Source organism: Fusarium poae, chromosome 4, assembly GCF_019609905.1.
Source record: "Fusarium poae strain DAOMC 252244 chromosome 4, whole genome shotgun sequence".
Classification (NCBI taxonomy): Eukaryota; Fungi; Ascomycota; class Sordariomycetes; order Hypocreales; family Nectriaceae; genus Fusarium; species Fusarium poae.
In genome coordinates this window covers 4,715,777-4,729,894 of record NC_058402.1, presented here as the reverse complement: position 1 = coordinate 4,729,894, position 14,118 = coordinate 4,715,777, and the positions used below count along the sequence as shown (strand labels likewise).

The following is a 14,118-nucleotide window of genomic DNA, read 5'->3' as shown; positions in this document are numbered from 1 at the left end:
AGGTAGTTCAAGATAGATTGGTCAATGGAATTAGAGTCACATGTACTGTTGGATATCAACAAGTTTACCATATCTATGTATTCTCAACTTTAACTAATGCTATAGATGCCTCATGTAAATCCCAATCAAACTCCACAAGATGCTTCAATCATATCTCATACCCTCATTCCCAATATTCCATCTCTTCCTCTATTTCTTTTTCTGTCGTCCCCATTTCTGCTCCAGCCCAGCCTTCCACTCTCCAAAACTCGCCACCTTTCCACTCCCCAAGAGAATCTCTCCTCTATGGAGTACCATCCTCAGCGGCGGAACAGCAAACCACTTGTGATCACTCCTGCAGATCAAGTCGTCCCTATGATCGCTAGTCTTGTTCCCTTCACCTTTGATAACAGTCATACACTTGGCGTCGTACGTCTCCATGCAGAACTCGCAGATATAGTACTCGTCCGAAGGTGGGATCAAATCAAGACATTGAGCGCAGTTTTGGCGCATGGTTTGGATCTCGGGGAGTTTGGGATCCGTGCGTTGTAGGACTGGTGAGTCTTCGGGAGTGGACGCTAGGATCTTGGGGTCGACCTTGCGCATGGATTGGCTCAAGGCCATGGCGTTTTCGATGTCGTCGGCGGCGATGAAGAGACCGAGGAGGTTATCCAGAGCGTACTCATCGTTTGAAACGTCGTCATCTGATAGAATATCCAGACTATCGTTGATAAGCTTGCGCAGATCGCGATCTGTGGAAGGGCTTCTGCCCAAAAGCCGATTGAAGAGGATCATGTAGATGGCAGCAATGTTGACGTCCGATCCCACCATCTCAATCGGCATGTCGTGGTTCTGGTGTCGATTCTGCTTGTGTTTGATCTTTTCCAGCTCCTCCAACCAATCCTCTGCTTCTTTCGTCTTCAGTCCAGCATGGAGGATGCGCTCTTTGTACAACGACGCAAGCTTCTGGAATGCGAGAGCGTAGGCTTGACGTGTGGGAACGTTTCCACGAGGGCGATAGCCGAGCTGCGTGATACCCTCAAAGAGGTCCAGCGCAGCCTCGATGTCACGACTGTACGTGTATGTTGCTCCGAGCGAAAGACGAAGGTAAAGCGCTTTGAGGGGAAGACGCGAAACGGTGGCGAGATCAATGGTGAATTGCAAACGATCATAAACGAACTCTGTGGCCCCGACCTTGCTAGCTGCTTTGGGGATCCAGTCGATAACCAGAGGTTTGTTGTGGAACTCGAGCAGGAAGTCTACCAGACGAGTACGGTTGTTCTCAGCGTCAGTGACTTGCTCGGACATTTGCTCGAGGAACTTGATCACAGCCTCATGGCGGTTCTCTGTAGCGACGAGCTCGAGATATCCAAGCTCGGGCTCAAAGTACTCCTTGCACTCCTTCCGATCAAGGCCAACGTCTTTGGCGCTGACCATGGATTTGAGGAAGTACTCGAGTGCTGGGTCAATTTTATTGAGTTCCTCGTAACAGCACGCGATGAGGATGTGGTCCTTGTACAAGCGCCACTTGCAGCTCTTCAGCGCCTGCTCATCAAGTTTTCCACTTTCAATGCTCTCGCGCTCGATAATCTCACACTTCAGTGCTTGCTCAAGTGCTTCTTTGAACCGTCCATCTCGGGAGAGACAGTAGGCAATGCGACCGCGAGTCTCGACACTGTTATTGTCAAGAGCAAGCGCCCTATCATAATGTCCCAGAGCCTTATTGTGCATACCATTTGTGAGGTATGTGCTTCCACATCGTCTGTGCCAGTGTGCGCTTTCCGGGATTTTTGCCCACTCTGAGGCCTTGACGATTCGTTTGTCGACCGGAATCTCTGTCCAGTGCGTATTGCAGCCTGACCACGAGTATCCGTCCTCCATGAAGGCGATGGACTGGACAATCTTGAAGCAGAAGAGTGTGGGGACGTACTTTTTGAAGTCCTCGGATAGCCATGCGCGGGCATATAGGTCACCGATAGGTTTGAAGATGCCGGGGGACTCCTTGATGGCTTTGCTTGCCCACTCGCGAGCTCCGGGGTTCAAAGAGGCGAGGACGTCGGGGTCAGCCATCCATCTCTTCAGTCCTTTCATATTGGCATCTGTGAGGACTTCAAGACCTTCGTCATTCTTTTCGTACATGAGAGTCCAGTCCAGGATGATGTTGTCGTCAGTGAGCATTTTGTATACATACTCACCCAGCACTTTCTTCTCGGGCGCAGGGACAGTTGACGGGTCGAGCACGGCCAAATGCTCCTGCCAGTACCATGCAGAGTATTGCTTCATTGACTCGCGACCACTAGGGCTAAGACGATATTTCTCAAAGCCCGCCTTGTTGGTGAAGATGGAGAGACAGGTCTTGAGAATGTGGATGCGCGAGACAAGAGGGTTGAAGCCAATTCCCGTGCCGTACTTGGAAGAGTCCTCTGTACTGAAGAAACCCTTGATGGAAGAGTGGAAGAAAGTGATCCAGGTGTTGGTCTTGCTAGATCGAAAGTCCATGTCGCTCATGGGATCGAAGAGATCAGAGTTGGCCGCTGGACTAACACCGCGACCGGGACTTCCTCGCACAGGACTCAGTCCATGCGTAGGACTAGAACGTCGCAAAGGAGAGAGATTTCGTGCGAGATCAGGCGTTCCGGTTTGGCGACCAAAGATTGTTGGACTCTTTGGACTTCCACTTCTGCCCGAACCTGGACGACTTGCTGAACTTGATCGTCTTCCGGAGCCGAGATCTCCATTCTTGATACGTTGCTGTTTCTCATGCTCGCGGATGAGATCATCTGTCGTCAGTCCGTCTTCGCGCTCAAGTTCGAAGAAGCACGCGTATTGACCGCGCAGCGTTTCCTCAAGATGGAACGGCGGGTCGCCGAAGCGCATGATGAGTACAGCCTCCAATTGCTCCAGAGACAAGACTTCTTCAGCACAGGCAGCCCACTGCAACATCTCATTCAGATCTCTTGTTTGGTCTTCGTAAAGAGTCTCGGAAAGGTTCTTCAGTGTCTGTGCGATGATTCCGTTGATCTCCTTGGGATACGACTGAAGACTAGTAAGGATGCTTTGGGGGTGTCGCTTGCGGCTAATGTCTTCGATCATGAACTTGGCGAGGATGAAAAGTCCGTCTGCTTGCTTGATCATGGCGTCAATGATCTTTTGTCGGAAGTCGGGAGGTGTACGGCTGAGATTTCGGAGGTGCCAGACGCTGTCTTCGATGTAGAGCTTGACGTCTTCTGCGTTACGGTCGGGCGTTACATGAAGGGTTGTTATGACTTGACTACCGCGATTAGCGGGATCGAGGGTATATGTCACAGTCTCAGTCATGTAGGTCCTTCCAATAAGAGCCACCTGAATTGTGACATGCTTAGGTCTTCGAACAGACTCATCGCTCGAACCTAGCTGTTCCAACAGTTCTTGTACACCTTCAGAGTCTGCTTCGTCGATGCCGTCGAGAAATATGTAGATGGCTTTTGCCTGCGCTTCTTCCTGGAAAGGTTGAACAAAGAGTTTGCGGTAGGCACTGGGGATTGTTCTAATCTCATCAATATTCTGCACGCCCCTCAGGAGCTGCTTTGCGTAGAAAGGATCACTTTCGCTAAGTTGATAGGCGACGTCGCGTAGAGCTTGGAGGACTGAACGGGTTTCTGGGTTGTTGTCGCGGAAGTAAAAGTATGCTAGGCGAGAGATTCTGTCAGAGCCCCATGAGATGAGACGAGTGGTCAGGTATGACTTTCCGGTGCCTATGAGTGTTAGTGGTTGTTTGTAAGTCGGAATCAATGATACGTACCTGCTGCGCCGGTAATCCAGAGAAAGTTTGTCTTTTTGTCGAGCCAGGCCCTGAATCCTCCGTCCTGAAGGATCCATTCACCTGTTGAATCAGCCCTTGACTTGTTGAACAAGTTGAAGAAGTCTACAGGGAACGGTGACGGGTCCAAGATCTCTTTGAGTTTATCTTGATGTGCAGCGACGGTTCGCTCCCGTCCCTCGGAGCGTATTTGCATCATGGTCTGGTTCATTTCGTCCAGCTTGCTCTGCATATTCTCGGTCGTAACATTGAGTTTGCTAACGCCTCCATAAGTATCGGCGAGGACTTGTCTTTCCTCACCAATATTGAGAGCTTTCAATTTGTCGAGTGCTTCCTGCACGGGTGTCCCCTTGCCAAAGAGAGTTCTGAAGTAGGCCTTGAAGCGACCGCGACGGATCTCTTTGGCGGCGAGAACAAAAACCTCGAATAGTTGTGCTAGAATAGTGACCAATTTGTTTCTTAAGGCGCTTCCCATGCGATATTGCACGTAAACATCTAGTCGTGATGTGAAGTCCTACGGTGAGCGTGTTAGCAAGGAAGGATCTCGTCCCAAGCGGGGTTGAGGATGGGGAATATCACTCACCTTGAGAAGCTCAAATAACTCAACAATAGTATCGTACGCCGAAGAAACATCGCGTGCAGCACCAATAAGATAAGCAACCGCTCCAAAGATACCCTCAGCAGGCGCAAAAGTCTCTGCCGCGGCGCCGCTCACGATCTGGCCGATGGTTTCGACCGGGTCAAGACAGGCGGCGAGAGCGCTAAAGATGGACTGTCGCTTCTCGCGAAATTTGGAGAATTGCTCATTTTGCTTATCGATTTGAGAAATTAGGTCTTTGACTTTGCTTATAGGCGGGTTGAGAAAGTCTGTGAGTTTGCTTTTGGAAGAGTCCGAGTACAATTTGCTGGCGTCGTCGAGGATGTGGGCAAATTGGGCTTCAGCCGTGTCCTTTTCTTTTTCTTTTTCTTTGCGGACCGTCGCCATCATAACAGTCTGACGGTCCAGCAAATATAGATTCAATGTGAATGCCTAATGGGTAGCAGAAATGTTAATCTCCAAGTCTTGGGATACCACAATAAGTAGTACAAGATAAACTGACTTACTAATTTCGTCCCTTGTGCTCTTTATCAACCTTTGCGATAGGTACCCTTATGACGGTCAAGCAAAAGTAGGATCAATTCGCCCGACTAGAATGAGACAAATATGAGTAACTACTCAAAGTGTAGTCAGGTGATGTTCGGTAAATAAATAAGACAATTGGTGTTTCAGAAAACAGGCAGGCTGTGAGGGATGTTTTGGTGTTGTAGCCTTGGACGCTACTAGGTCTAGGTGTATGACTCTTTAATAGTGAGTTGGTGGGTACCCAATTCAGAACAGATGATCAATCAATTCTGCTACCAATAAAAAAAGAAAAGAATAAAAAGAAAGAACCCCCCTGTGAATTGCACAGAAAGAAACAGGATTCGTTAGGAACGGGCAGATCAAACTTGTTGCTTACTGCATCTACCATGTCTCTGTTGGGTAAGGCTGAACCGATGGTAGGTCGATCCTTGGGTTTTACTATCCACAATAAATACGGACAATAGAAGGTTATGTGTGATATTGACTCTTATTTCTCTGCAGTTAACTAAAGATATTATATATACCACATTATTCATATCAGCCCCCAAGCGTCGTAGTTTAGTCTTCGTCATCACAACGGGAGGCGTTCAGCCCGAAACAATAGTAAAAAAGGCACAGCAGGCTACAGTGCAGAGCAGAGCAGAGTAGGCTGAACGAACGATGATAGGGTTTCACCGCACGTTCCTGTAAATCTCCCCCACAGTCCGGGCGTCCACACTTGGTGGCTGTAGTTGCAACGTGACCAACGGCTGTGACTGTTGTCGCCTTTCTTTGTCGATCTTTTCAAGGATTAGGCACCTGACAATTACACGTAACATATTCCTTCGTATTCTATTCATGAGGCTCAATATTAACCAGGATAGTTAGTCAGTCATACAGAAACTAGTCTAGGCTTTACTATTTATTCGATCGCCCGGACTGAAACTCTGTCTGGTTCTCAAAGTGGATTATTTCGCTACTATTCCTAGGCAGCCCAGGCTGTATTAATCATATCAAGATACGCCACCTTTCAACCCGTCTCAAAGCAACATTCATTTGCCTACCCGGAATGTTATCCCCACTCCTATACACTAGCGAGAACCGAAGCAACAAGACTCTCAGCACTCTCCTCGACAACACCAAGCAATCCAGAATCCGATTCCTTCCACGATGGCGCAACGAGACAACGAGCCTTTCCATCATCATACAGCTGAGCAATAGCCAGATCAGCAACCCAACCTCCTGCACCTTTCTCCTTCTTATCCCGTGCTCCTTGGATGAGCTCACACGTAGTCTGTTTCTGTACCTCCCACTGAGTTTCCGTCTTATTCTGAAAGGCTTCCAGTAATTCATTCTGACATGTCTTGATCGACATGACTTTCACAGTGCGGTTTGCTGTCGCAGCTGGGTTTTGCAAAACACCAGCCACAGATTGTCCAATACCTTCAAGAGTAGTTCCGGTAAAGTACTCTTTGCCTTCATCATAGATGATGGCTGATTGGTTCTTGATGTCGAAACCCATGGTTGGAAAGCGCTTCAGGGCCCAGTCAATAGGATTTCCTGTTGCGATGCTAGTCCAAGTGAAATCTGGGTTTGTGGCTGCGTGCGTCCTTGCACGCTCAGAACCAACAGCTCGCTGAGCTCTAAATGGTTCAAACTCAGGAAAGCTGGTAAAATCAGGACCCCAGCCAAAGTCAGCTACAATGAAGCGTTTAACTCCAGCGGCTTCGGCAGCGTCGATCATGGTGCCTTGTGAGGGAATGCCGGCTGGTCCGACAGTGCATACCGCAGCATCATGACCAGACAAAACTTTGGTCAAGGCATCGTAAGTATACTCCGTTCTGACGATGGGAACATCTTTGGGGAAAGTGGATTTGGATTCAATTCGCGTGACAATCGTGACCTCGAAGCCAGATTGTCTAAGAGCTGCTGTAATGGGGGTGCCAAAGTTGCCAGAAGCCTAAACAAGTTAGTATCCAAATAACCAATGGAACAGGGTAACCTACACCGAAGACGACGACTTTAGTCAATTGATTGGCAGACATTGTGTAAATCTTGTGAGAGTGATGTGTATAAGTCAACGTTTCTATGATCGAGAATGTCTCGATTTGGTTGATTATATGGACTAGGTTGCCCCACCAGGCGGAATTCCGCCAGCCAGACAACTAACCTAGACTGTTTATACAGGCATATATCAACTTCCATTGACAGAGAAAGAGACAAAATACATTAAGATGACTGCCTAATACGACTACTTATTCAGCTGCCTTCCTTCCATAGATGGAATAACTAGTCTTGTCAGCAATCCATCCCATTATTCACATACGAAAACTCACATAGGCCAATAAGCATGAGTATTCTTGTCCCCCAACGCTTTCCTCTGATCAATAAGGAACAGGGTTACTTCCTCAGGCGTCCAGCCATGAGCTCGCGTCAACGGTGCCATTGTAAACGCCTCGAGACCACTAACCATGTTGATATAAGACCACTCTCCCAATAGCTTGTCCTTCTTGTCCTTTGGCCATCCGTTGATGGGCCACTTGAACTGCTTGATGACAACATCTACAAAACCAACTTGGGTCATGATGTCTGCAAGTGGTGGAATGTCTTGGTACGGACGACCAAACTTGACCGACGCTTCTGTCAAGAGGCGGAGGGACTTGAGCATTATGTTATCAGGCTTGAGTGTACCGTCATCTGATTGAAGGTTTAGGTCTGCTTCCTGGATCTCCACGTAGCCACCGGGTGCCAGGTTACTGGAAGTGTCAGTGAGTGCTGACATGAGAGAGGTGAAGCGTACTTGTAGCATTTGGTGAGAAAGTCGGTCCAGCTTGCGATAGCGGATGACATGAAGCGACTGTGAATATAGTCAAACGAATGGGAATAGTTCCATTCATCTTCAATATCCTCAATCATGAAGGTTAGGTTTGGGGGCACGCTAGTTCTGTCAGAACGGTCATGGGCTAGATGTAAGAACTGGGTCATACAATGCTGGCTGGATGGGAGACAAATCCACGCCAATTACCTGTCATCATCTTAGAAATGTCAGATTCAAATGTCTAATGTGGCCACCTACTTGCGTTTCTGGATGTTCATCAGCATAGTCGATGGCCCAGATCCCAGTTCCCGTTCCAATATCCAGAACGTGTTTCGCTTTGGAATCAGGTTCGTTTGGAGGAGCTAGACCAAGCCTGTCGTCTAGAGTAAGTAGAAACAGATTATGTTGAAGGTCTACCGAAATCATCTAATTAGTTTCGCCTTCTATGTCCAATGCGTTTAACATACCTAGTCTCTCATTTTCTGCCTCGTCATTGGGAAGAACGTATTCTTTACCATATCTGTCAGTATAGCAACATGGGAAGGAGAATAAAAAGTCTCACTTCCGTCTTTGTATGCGTGGTATGTCCTCCCATTTTCGCGACGATAGTTTAAAATTGAGCTGGAGATGCTTGTAGTGGACGAGAGAACTTCCTGGAAAATGTCAGACCTCACACCCTTTAGATCAAGAAAAGAGGGCCTTGAGTACTTCGCCAAGTGAAGAGTCCGTATCATTGCCCTAATAGACGTTAGATCATTTTTATCATTATTGAGGGGAATCTGAACCATACGAGCTCATCAGGCACAATAACCGCCGAAGGAACTTGGTGTGTTTGAGCCATTGTCTTTTATGAAATGCTCGATGGATGTTTCTGAACAATGACTTTTGACAAACAATCACATCAGGAAGTTCAACCACTTTATATGCTGGTCCATCCCCTGGTCCTGGAAGCTGTTGGTTGTCTTGGACTTCCTAACCTGGATTTAACCGCTGTATGCGAGTCCCATCAGTGAACCGTTCAATGATTTATACACCAATCGTGATTCTCTGAACCTGGATATTCGTGTTGAATTTGGCATGGAAATTGCATTGAATCTGATGTATCATACTGTGCCTCATTTGCAAGACATGAACACTGAAACCCGTACAGGCTTTCGAATTCCCAAATGTGCTATGCTTTTCATCCCCGTCGGATTCACCATTGAAATTTTCTCATGGTATCAGTTGTCTACTTGAGACCACCAGTCTTTTCTGTAGCTAGAAAGACAGCATGATAGACATAAGCCAGTGGATGACCGAAACGTTACCCTCCAAGCCTATCTTTCTTGCCGAGCTCTATAGGATATTCTAGTTTTATACTATAATTAAACTTATGTATCTTGACAGATAAAATTCTCCATGAGTATAGATCATTATAGTAGACCAGATGTCAACAACCCCCCAGCTACAACAGTCCTAAGATTGTTCATCTTCCGTAGTATAGTGGTCAGTATGCAAGCTTGTCACGCTTGAGACCCGGGTTCAATTCCCGGCGGGAGAGATCCGCCACCTGTGTTAGACAGGCGAATCATTTTTTTTTTTGCATGTTCTGCCTTTTGTTTTCGTGGTCTGCGACAGTGAACTTCACTGTTCCAGGCTACCTACCTAATCGCCAATGACCTGTCATCTTAGGGTAATGTACTCCCCTGAGACTTGAGACTTGTGTAGTCTCAATAACATGCGTAAAAATCCCCAGACTTCCTTTCTTCCTGTCCGCAGAGTTGGCTGTCTAAATGCAGGACTGTATACCCTGCACTTATTCACGAGTTCTCGTTTAGCCAAGAGTTAAACAATTGAACAATGAAATATTTCCTACTGGGTGATGCGACGAGATTGTCATTACCAGTTCCTTCCTCTTTTGCTGTGAAAAAAAAATAAGCTCAGCAAAACACGTGCGCTCAACGGCTTCCCGCTCATTTATTCACGTGGCTGTATCAGCGGTTGGTTCAACACCACAAAGGATCAGAACACCATCAAAAAGATGTATCAACAGCAAAAAATATCGGACGCTCGAGAGCGTGCTGTAATGCGTAATCTGGGAATCGAACCCAGGGCTCCCCGAGCTTACTAGTTTCATGAGAAACTCGATGGCAACGGAGAATTTTACCACTAAACCAATTACGCGGTTGTTATTGAAATGAGACGTTGCTAACGGATCTCATGGATGTGTTGGTAGCTGCTGATTGACAATTAGTCCACCTGTAGTCAGAAGCATAAGAGATGAAATCCGTATCCTAATTTATGCTTCTTAGGTGGGACTTCTTAGGCTCTTTGGCATTTGCTCAAGGGCTCTTGCGCAACCTTATTCTCACACAATTGATATGGGTATCCCTCGAAGTCTAATGCGAAATCGATAGATGCAGCTTCGTCACGAAAAATAGGGCTCTTAGAGCAACCTTAATCTCACACAATACAAAAGCACTGTCAGAGTTGTTATGCAACCCACTTTCTCGTCCGTCATAAACACACAGAAACACCAAAGTACACACCAACAAGACCTCATCCGAATCATATTCCATTAGCGACCGCGATTAGTCTTCCGATTCCACAAGTTTACCGATAGCGGGGCACTCGCATCCAGTATGGATTCCGCTAAGAACACCCCAGTCGAGCCAGCCCACAAAGGCATCCTTAGAGACGAGACAGTAGTGCTCCGATGGATTTTTGGCTGTTGTCGTTACACTCAACCTCAGCTGACCAATGGTATAAGCTGGCCGGATATACCGCAGACATCTGTTCCACGTGGCTTTAATTCAGATATCAAGAATCTAGGATTTCTCAGCATTGATGTTGACCATTTTAAAGTAGAAAATGGTATAATCCAACGAGTCGAGGTTGGTATATCTTACCTTAAAGCACAAGCTCTACAACAATTACATGGTAAATTTACCCAAGGTGACGACTTGGCATCCCGTGTTATTACATCTCGTCATTGGGTCTTTGGCTTTAAAGGTGCATTCTCGTGGAAAAACTATTTCTTCTTATTCGGCAAAGCAATGCCAATCAAGCTAACGGACTTGGAAACGTTGCTAAAAGGGTTCACTAAGAAACCCTATGTTCTTGTTGTCCATGGGGGAAAACAAGAGCTTTCACTGCTTTCACTGCTGAATATAAAGCTTGAACCCGTCTTTGTTATCGATACCTCTAAAGCGGCTCAGTTTCCGCTGCAGTTGTGGTATAGAAACAGTCTTAAGGAGCTGCTGGAAAAGCTTGAGATTCCCTACTCGCACCTTCACATAGCCGGGAACGATGCACATTTCACGCTTCGAGTACTTCTCATGATAGCTGTCAGAGACGCTGGAATCTACTTGGAAGAGAAGAATCTCCCCGCCTGGATTACCATCTTGAAAGCTGTTGCCCAGTCTCCGTTACCCCCGAGACCTCCGACCAAGCGCGAGTTAGCCACTAAAGCTGAAGCTGAGCAAAATACAACGATCGAAGCGACAGAGGTATAACCTTGGATAGTTGCTGCCTGACTGTCGCGAATGGACAAATTTGGCAGGAAGTAACGAACGTATATTTCCAGGAAATTGAACGACGACGGCGTCTGCCACAGCGGGGTATGGGTAGGGGTAGGGGGGGCTTCTATAGCCGATGCTTATCCAAAGGCTTAGATAAATCAATGACAGGAACCCTACGGAAGATGAATCAGGCTAAGCCTGTTGTAGTTCGCTGGTGATTGGAAACTGTGCCGTAATCTTTAAATACATAGTACACTTCACAATCTGTGAAGTCTTTTGCTCTGCCATGCATCTCTTGAAATGATGTCAAACGTACCCCTCACAAGCTGAAGCAGTCATCGAGATAAGATGGAAAATATCGATATAGCCATCGTAGGCACTGGTAAGTATCGTGTCCCTGCTGGATCATATTGGTAACTGTCATTTCTAGGTCCTGCGGGCCTCGTGGCTCTCAAGAACCTGAGAGAACAAGGCTTCAATGCAATCGCTTTCGAACGTCGTGAGTCGGTCAGAGGTCTATGGGCATACACTGATAACACAGACTATACTACAGCATTGGATGACACATATGTCAACGTCAGCAAGTTTGTGGTGAGTACCAAATAGGAGACACTCAACAAACACTGACTGGACATATCTAGTCTGGCTTCAGTGACTTTCCAATGCCAAAAGGTTGAAACACAACCCATTTTATCGTTCACTATTGATTACTGCTAGACTATCCGCCTTTTCCGTCGCGTAGACAAATGCAACAATATTTCGAAGCCTATGCAACACATTTTGATCTCCACAGGCACATCAGATTCGGAGTCACTGTACACAAGGTCCTGCGGAACTCTTCAGATTCTAGATGGGACGTTTACTATTCAAATATTGATGGTCAGGCTGTTTTTTCATTTCACAAAGTAGTATTCTCGACTGGATGTGAGACTGTACCGGTCTGGCCTCCCATGCAGAGACGGAAAGAGTTCAAGGGCACGGTGATTCATGCTCAGCGATATCGAGAGTTAGTAAAACCCTCCTCTATCAACTACCATTGACAAGTTAATCTAGCTACAGGAAGAACGGCTTTGAGGGCAAGAGGGTTATGGTTGTCGGCATTGGAAACACAGGTTGCGACATTGCCCTGAATCTTTGCAAACACGCATCGGAAACCTATTTGGCATATCGTCGTGGAAGAATGTTGGTATCTCGCTACGAAAAAGATGGCGTGCCGACGGATAGCGAGGTCCCTTGGCCAGTACTTCGACTCAAATATCTCATGGAGTATTACTTACCCAATCTATCCAAGTGGGCGACCGACAAGTTCATGATCAACAAGATGATCGGCGACGCTGCGAGGCACGAGCCGAGCGATGACAGTATTTCCGAAAGCCAAAGTCTTAGGATTGCTGAAAGAAGGGTCCGAGGGGAATGGCGTCTTGTTCCCTGTCCAAGCATGGCTCACAGAAACCCTGCCGTCCAAGAAGACATCGTTCCAGCGTTTCACAACAAAGACATAATTCCGGTACAAGGCTTTGTGGACTTTGCTGGGGAGCATACTGTTTTGCTGGCAGACGGCACGACGGTCGAAGTCGAAGCGGTGATCTTTGCTACAGGCTACCGACATGATTTCTCTATTATGCCGGAGCTTGAGATGAATGGCACGGCCGGAATGAAATCACGAACAGCCGAAAAGACAGAAAGGCAGCGAACCGAGGAAGACAAGACGCAACAGCCCGACCTTCCCCGGCTCTATCAGATGATCTTTCCACCCAAGAGGGCTTCTTCGATAGCTTTTCTGAGCTGGCTGGCTCCGCAAGAGAATGTTTGGTGTGTCTGCGAACTTGCGTCAATGGCAGTCGCTCAGTTATGGACAGCAGACTTTATTATCAAACAGAAAGATGATGTACCGGCTTCATACCAACCATCCGCACATCTACCTTCAGAGAAGGAGATGGAAGCTGAGATTGATTCATATCATGCCTGGTGGCGCAAAGAGTGGAAGATTGATCATTCCATAATGGAAGGATATGTGAGAGGTCATAGTTTCTATCGCTTTCTTCATGAGATGGCTGGAACTGGTATATATAGTTACTTGGACCACCCACTCTCCTTCAAGGGGTGGTGGCTTTGGTGGAGGGATCATAATCTGTGGAGGTGGCTTGCCAAAGGCCCGATGAATTGTTATTCGTTCCGGCTGTTCGATACCAATCCTGACGATATCCCTGGTCGTGGGCGGAAAACTTGGAGAGGTGCTAGGACAGCGATCCAAGAAACTGTAAGTTAGACTGTTTCTACTCTTGATTCATATCTAACACTTGGTAGTATGAGGAGTTGAAGAAACTCAGAGAGACGAAGGCAAAGAGTGACTGAGAACTGCATTTATATGCCCTAGTTGGATGGAGATACCTCCTAGCCTTTGTTTTTGTGGTGTGTAGGGAACGATGATTTTGACATCACTTCTTGATTGCAGCTACATTCTGTGATACGGTAGATTATAGTTTAGTGATAGTTTGAAATAGTCTTATACTTCTTTGGTAAGATTCCCGGTTGACCTTGACTTTAATAACATAATCTAACGGTCGTGGATGTGTGATTTCGGGTTGCCGAATAAGTAGACATATATATCATACTGAAATCTGCAGTTAGTTAGACACATCAACTTGTTGCTTGAGGAATAGACAGTATTTCTAGAAAAGCAATATCCCTATTGATCTCTCGACACTTGGATCCCAAAGTGATTCCTCGTGATTCGTTCGAGACGCTGAGTATATAGTCCTCAATTTGTGACGGTCTGACATGACAACGTGGCCGAGTGGTTAAGGCGATGCCCTGCTATCTCTTTGGAGACATCATAGGCATTGTGTTCGCACGCGTAGGTTCGAATCCTGCCGTTGTCGTTCACTTTTGCTTCTACTTTCTTTTTGATCTTTTCTTC

At 46.8% G+C, this 14,118-nt stretch overlaps 5 protein-coding genes and 3 non-coding genes across 8 annotated transcripts; 4 read left to right on the top strand and 4 right to left on the bottom strand.

The window, feature by feature from the left end:
• Positions 1-189: 189 nt before the first annotated feature.
• Positions 190-4,763, bottom strand: FPOAC1_011635 (uncharacterized protein; the record flags this gene model as incomplete). Its single annotated transcript, XM_044856003.1, has 3 exons — positions 190-3,713; positions 3,761-4,292; positions 4,362-4,763. 3 exons carry the CDS (start codon positions 4,761-4,763, stop codon positions 190-192), a joined length of 4,458 nt encoding a protein of 1,485 aa, XP_044703316.1.
• Positions 4,764-5,964: 1,201 nt separating this feature from the next.
• Positions 5,965-6,925, bottom strand: FPOAC1_011634 (uncharacterized protein; the record flags this gene model as incomplete). Its single annotated transcript, XM_044856002.1, has 2 exons — positions 5,965-6,840; positions 6,887-6,925. The coding sequence occupies 2 exons, from the start codon at positions 6,923-6,925 to the stop codon at positions 5,965-5,967; spliced, it is 915 nt and encodes a 304-aa protein (XP_044703315.1).
• Positions 6,926-7,135: 210 nt separating this feature from the next.
• FPOAC1_011633 (uncharacterized protein) lies at positions 7,136-8,539 on the bottom strand (the record flags this gene model as incomplete). Its single annotated transcript, XM_044856001.1, has 9 exons — positions 7,136-7,169; positions 7,217-7,636; positions 7,681-7,818; positions 7,868-7,905; positions 7,957-8,111; positions 8,166-8,207; positions 8,261-8,351; positions 8,407-8,436; positions 8,489-8,539. The coding sequence occupies 9 exons, from the start codon at positions 8,537-8,539 to the stop codon at positions 7,136-7,138; spliced, it is 999 nt and encodes a 332-aa protein (XP_044703314.1).
• A 627-nt stretch (positions 8,540-9,166) lies between these two features.
• On the top strand, positions 9,167-9,238 carry FPOAC1_011632. The gene has a single exon. It is a non-coding gene; the product is annotated as a tRNA-Asp (tRNA).
• Positions 9,239-9,764: 526 nt separating this feature from the next.
• FPOAC1_011631 lies at positions 9,765-9,861 on the bottom strand. The gene has a single exon. It is a non-coding gene; the product is annotated as a tRNA-Gly (tRNA).
• Positions 9,862-10,319: 458 nt separating this feature from the next.
• On the top strand, positions 10,320-11,192 carry FPOAC1_011630 (uncharacterized protein; the record flags this gene model as incomplete). The annotated part of the gene is made up of 1 exon (XM_044856000.1): positions 10,320-11,192. One exon carries the CDS (start codon positions 10,320-10,322, stop codon positions 11,190-11,192), a length of 873 nt encoding a protein of 290 aa, XP_044703313.1.
• A 354-nt stretch (positions 11,193-11,546) lies between these two features.
• On the top strand, positions 11,547-13,553 carry FPOAC1_011629 (uncharacterized protein; the record flags this gene model as incomplete). Its single annotated transcript, XM_044855999.1, has 6 exons — positions 11,547-11,580; positions 11,629-11,789; positions 11,840-11,870; positions 11,916-12,204; positions 12,252-13,458; positions 13,506-13,553. 6 exons carry the CDS (start codon positions 11,547-11,549, stop codon positions 13,551-13,553), a joined length of 1,770 nt encoding a protein of 589 aa, XP_044703312.1.
• A 428-nt stretch (positions 13,554-13,981) lies between these two features.
• On the top strand, positions 13,982-14,080 carry FPOAC1_011628. The gene has a single exon. It is a non-coding gene; the product is annotated as a tRNA-Ser (tRNA).
• The last annotated feature ends 38 nt before the right edge of the window (positions 14,081-14,118 follow it).